This window comes from Myotis davidii, unplaced genomic scaffold (assembly GCF_000327345.1).
Source record: "Myotis davidii unplaced genomic scaffold, ASM32734v1 scaffold266, whole genome shotgun sequence".
Taxonomy (NCBI): Eukaryota; Metazoa; Chordata; class Mammalia; order Chiroptera; family Vespertilionidae; genus Myotis; species Myotis davidii.
The window spans coordinates 5,720,515-5,725,765 of record NW_006300032.1 but is presented as its reverse complement, the minus strand read 5'-3'; the positions used below and the strand labels follow the sequence as shown (position 1 = coordinate 5,725,765).

At 38.2% G+C, this 5,251-nt stretch overlaps 1 protein-coding gene across 6 annotated transcripts in view; it reads left to right on the top strand.

Annotated features, from left to right (window-relative positions):
- EYA4 (EYA transcriptional coactivator and phosphatase 4) overlaps positions 1–5,251 on the top strand; it is a 231,456-nt gene that overhangs the window by 200,782 nt on the left and 25,423 nt on the right. For all 6 annotated transcript variants that reach the window (XM_015572105.1, XM_015572104.1, XM_015572102.1 and 3 more), the window contains one exon: positions 2,109–2,192. In XM_015572105.1, coding sequence (XP_015427591.1) covers positions 2,109–2,192 — 84 coding nt within the window. The remainder of the gene's footprint in view (positions 1–2,108; positions 2,193–5,251) is intronic.

Here is a 5,251-nt window from a genome sequence, read left to right as displayed (position 1 = left end):
CTGTGTGTAGGACACAGGGAATCCGTCTGGTTGTAGGCGCTGTGTCCAGTGACGTCATTTACTCAGGAGCCTGGCTGCCTTCAGGTGGTACCTATGCTGTGACTCCCGTGTGCAGCCTCAGGAATCTCCCACCACCCCACCCAGCCTGATCACTGGATTGAATTTTGTATCACTGCTTATTAAGATGTGAAAATAGATTCTTTTCTTCTTAAGACACACATACATACATACATATATATGTATATCATGATGAAGGGAGTGGATCTACTTTGTAGTGGGCATTTCACAGCTGAAAGTTTGAGATTTCACCCATTGTAATGGCCAAATTAAAACAAAAAAAACCTTAAAAGTGATAATGAGTTACAAATTCTAGGTCTGAGATAATTGCATCTTTTGGTCCACATTGGTACAAACAAATTTTTAAAATAACTGTTTCTGGGGTAATTTTCTGAGAAACACTTCATTTGGTGGTACTAATGTAATGAAAGATAGTTATATGGGTCAACTAATTGTAATAGGTAAAATTATTCTGTATGAAAATGAAAAGTTATCTTCTGAAAATAGAAAAAAAATTCCAATCATCTGATACAGGTTAAAATTTTTAGATCTGTAAAAATTTTCATGAGCCTTTTTTTTTCTGGTTGAAAGCTCTTTTGAGATATATCCATACGAAACGGGTTGGCTTTTATTATGAAACATCAGGAGACACTATTCTTAACCTTAACCTGTTACTTCTTAAACAACTGCCTACTTCTGATACCGAATTTTTGGACTGGAACCCAGATTCTTTGCCCGCCAGAATCGAAGAATGAATCCAAGGACAGAAAATGGTATAGCAAAGGTGGAACTTTATTGAAGAATAGATACAGACTCCCACGTGGGGAAAGGGAAGAGTCCCACAGAATGAATGCCCACGTAGGGAGGGGGAAAACAACTGTTGCTGCTCCCTTGTCTTATGGAAATGTAACTGCACCTGGCTTCCTTGTGTTATGGAAATGCACCTTCTCCCAGTAGGCAGCCCCGTGCTTTTCCATGGACCCCAATTCCAAAAAAATCCTGCCTATGTTCACCCTAAAATTCCTTCTTCACTTCAATTAAGAAAAAACATTAAATCTCCAGATTTGGTCAAGTTAAGTAATAGTCATTATACCATTTTCATGAGAGATCATTTCCTTTACCTGAACAACAGTAGCAGATTCAAATGCATTCAGGGACTCAGCAGGTGACAATCTATGGGTGAACTGGGCTAGGAAGCCAGCCTACTGTGAGAGCCGAGGCAAGGGTCCTCAAACTTTGTAAACAGGGGCCAGTTCACTGTAACTCAGACCGTTGGAGGGCCGGACTATAGTTTAAAAAAAAACTATGAACAAATTCCTATGCACACTGCACATATCTTATTTTGAAGTAAAAAAACAAAATGGGAACAAATACGATATTTGTATTTGCATGTGGCCCATGGGCCCGTAGTTTGAGGACCCCTGGCAGAGAGTACTGGCCCAATCAAAAGGGGCCCACACCTCCCTGTGGCACCTCAGCCAGCATTGCTACAGCTTCCAGTTTCTCTGCTACAGTGAGAACCCTGAAGTTTGTTTGAAATTTCCTAATCTTAAAAAGTTGATCAATAATTTGAAATATTTCACTGTGCAGACCAAACAAACCACCTGACTCAAGAGCTCACACTTGGTAATATCTATTTAGGGATTATTATTGAGTCTTTTAAATATTTTTAAATTTTTAATTCTTTGAATGTATTGCAAAATATCACAAATCTATGAGTCATAAAACTTTAAGATAGAGTTTCAAGTTCACTTCTATCATAAAGTCCAAGTGTGTCTTTGGGGATATTAACTGCAAATAAATATTTGGGTGAATTTCCTCAAATTAGGATATCTGATTTTTAAGCTTATTGTTTGTATAACTCTTGCTTCTCAGGTTTTACAGAGGTTAGATCTGGAAAATTTGGGGGGAAAAATTAATGGCGTGGCATAGGTTTCTCTAAAATGGTATCAAGAGTATATCCAACAACAAAATGAGATGCTTTTTACTTGTAAAGAGATTTTTGCTTCCTTAAAGTTTAATAATTCTTTGATATTTATCTTTTTCTTCAGCGTGTGTTTGTCTGGGACTTGGATGAAACCATCATTGTTTTTCATTCACTGCTCACAGGTTCTTATGCCCAGAAGTACGGCAAGGTAAGTAATCAAGACATTTTACCCCAAGAAACCTTGCTAGAATTTTATTTTGCTGAAAAATCAAGAGCCATTTAAAAATATATTTAGCCATCTGGGTGTCTCTATTGATAGAGCATTTTCTGTGCATGAAAGGTTGCAGTTCAATTCCTGATCTGGGCACAAACCTGATCCCCAATTGGAACATGAGCCGAAGGCAATCAATGTTTCTATTTCACATATATGTCTCTCTCTCTCTCCCTCACTCTTCCTCTCTCCCTTCCTCTCTAAAAAATCTATCAAAAAACATATTTTTGGGTGAGAATTACAAGGATAATTAGAAAAAAATACATTTAAGTGGTTTCATTGCACTCGATCAAATCTGCTCTTAATTATTTCTTTCTACTAGCCCACCATTTCTTTATGTGAATTGGGAAATTTCACAAAACTAATAAAAAATTGCATTCTTTTTTCTTCTTCTTATTGAGTTTTCTACATTGAAATCAAGCTTATTACTTTGCTATAATTATTTTATAAAAATTTGTAAATCGAAATAGACTTTAAGCATATATAATTACTATATATATGTATGTATATGTATATATATATGTGTGTGTATACACACACACACACACACACACACACACACACCATTAAGATCAAAGGACCAAATGACCAGTCGACCAGTCACTATGATGCTCACTGACCACCAGGGGCAGATGCTTAATGCAAGAGCTGCCCCCTGATGGTCACTGCACTCCCACAGTCAACCTCCTGTGGCGAGCCAACCTCCTGTGATCCCTCCCTCCATCCCCCCTAGCTGTCCAGCCCCAATCTCCCCGATAGGGACTGGGCGAGACAGCCCCTGATTGGCCCTGATCACCAGCCAGGCAGAGGGACCCCACCTGTGCACGAATTTGTGCACTGGCCCTCTAGGGAACTAAAAAATTGCTTGATTTGTTGCCCCAAATGTTGCTATAAAATGCTATTTGGAATAAGGAAGTAATCTTTTGTCGCTCAACCAGTGAGCCATGCTGGCTGGGTGCTGTCATTGTCATAGTGGGCTAGCTTCTTATAACCGTGTTGTTACACACCTGTGTGAGTGCTTTTTCAAAGATTGATGAAACTGCCACAGGCTTTTCAGCTGGAAACACAATTGTTTATGTCATTACTATTTGTGTCTTTGACTCTATAGGATTCATAATTTAACAAGAGTCAATTCAAAGCATGGTGACCCTCCTTCAGTTACCAGTTTCAAAGTTGTATCTGACTTTGGTTCACACATACAGAATTGTCTTCCTATTTCTTTGTAGTGTCACATTATTTAATAAGGTCTCATGTCAGCTCAATGTGCAGTTTTTAGCAAGTTTGTTAAACTTTGTCTTCTAGATTAGTAATGATGAATTGCACTCACATTCTTCCTCCTAAAATGCAGCCTTGGTGAATCTGCAGGGCATTTGATGTTTAGTGTAGCTAATGAATGCTGCTGAACTGATACGAAAGGTAACAATTTTGTTTAATGACCATTTAGAAGAAGGAGCCTTAGTCCCTTCATCCCAATCATTGTCATCTAAAACAATGAGCAAGATGCATGCATACGTGCCAGAAACACACAAGATGCTCTGCTAAAATAAGGAAAGAAAATGTTAGTGTATGAGTACACACACACACACACACTTGTATCTTGAAGTTTCTATTGTTGTCTGTTTCATAAAGCACATACTTTGTAAACACATGCATATGATTATAATTTAAAGAATAGGTATATAATTAATAAGTAAATTATACTACACATAAATTTGGTGTGCCTACCAAAATTATATTACTGATAGAGTGTACCATCTAAAAAGTTTCCGGACAATAAAGCATTTCTTATGGAATAATTTTGACTTGTGAGTAGTACACAGTAAATTCTGTTGAACTGATTACAATATTTTTGTGCAGATAGTTTCATATTAGATAAACGTTTAAAATAAACACTCTAACTTGAACACATGAATTCAAATAAAGTTCCCTTCAAAATGTCACCATCAGTGTCTGTATCTAAATATCTGTGTTGCTTCCATCTATGCCAAATCAGTGGTAGAAGTAATCTTTTTTGCAATTATCTTTAGCTTTTTAAAAATATTTCCTGACTTCAGACCTTCATTCTTCCCTGGTAATTTTGATCTTTAGAAATAAGATCATTTGACCCCAAGGCAATGAATAAGGAGCGTGGTCAAAATACCATTATTTTTCTTTTTGTCAAAAATACCATAAAGTTGCTTCCATCCCAGGACTGAGCATGGACTTCCATTTGGGATAAGGAGGGGGGTGCCAATAAAGAGCTGAGGAGGGTGAACCATCAACAAGAAATGAAGCTGCTTTTCTTGAGTGACGCGTAAACTGGCTCTAAGAATACTTCCACAAGCAAAGTTCTCACACGTCCCTCCGCAGTGGTGCATCACTGCGATTAACCTGTCTCCCCCCCCACACACACACACACACACACACATGGCAGCCTGGATACAGCCTTCATTTCACATACAAGGTCCACTATTTTAAAGTATTGTCAGAAGCTTTGTTTGAATACACAATGGACACATTTTCTCTGCTTATAGTTGCTTAAAATAGCAGAGTTTTCCAGAAGGGTGGCACAAAGCTAGGGGAAGAAGGAAAACAATGTTTTATGTAATGCCCACGATGTGCCAGGCAATAAGTGTCACAATTTTAAGGGGTAGGTTATTCGTCCCAATCTGTAGAAGAGGAAACATGCTCAGAAAGGAAGTGAAAGTCACACAGTTAGTTGGTGGCAGAGATGAACCCTGGGTCCTTTTTAAGGGGTAGGTTATTCGTCCCAATCTGTAAAGAGGAAACATGCACAGAAAGGAAGTGAAAGTCACACAGCTAGTTGGTGGCAGAGAAGAACCCTGGGTCATTAGACTATTTGTCCCCAAAGCTTATGTTGTTTCTGCTGCAGCACATCACACAGTATAGACATGTAATCTACTATGACACATATGTAAGTGACTTTTCCTGAAAGGAGTAAGGACAATTAGTGAGGTTCTGTGTAGACAATTATGTGAGTTCTCCTTAAGTTGGAA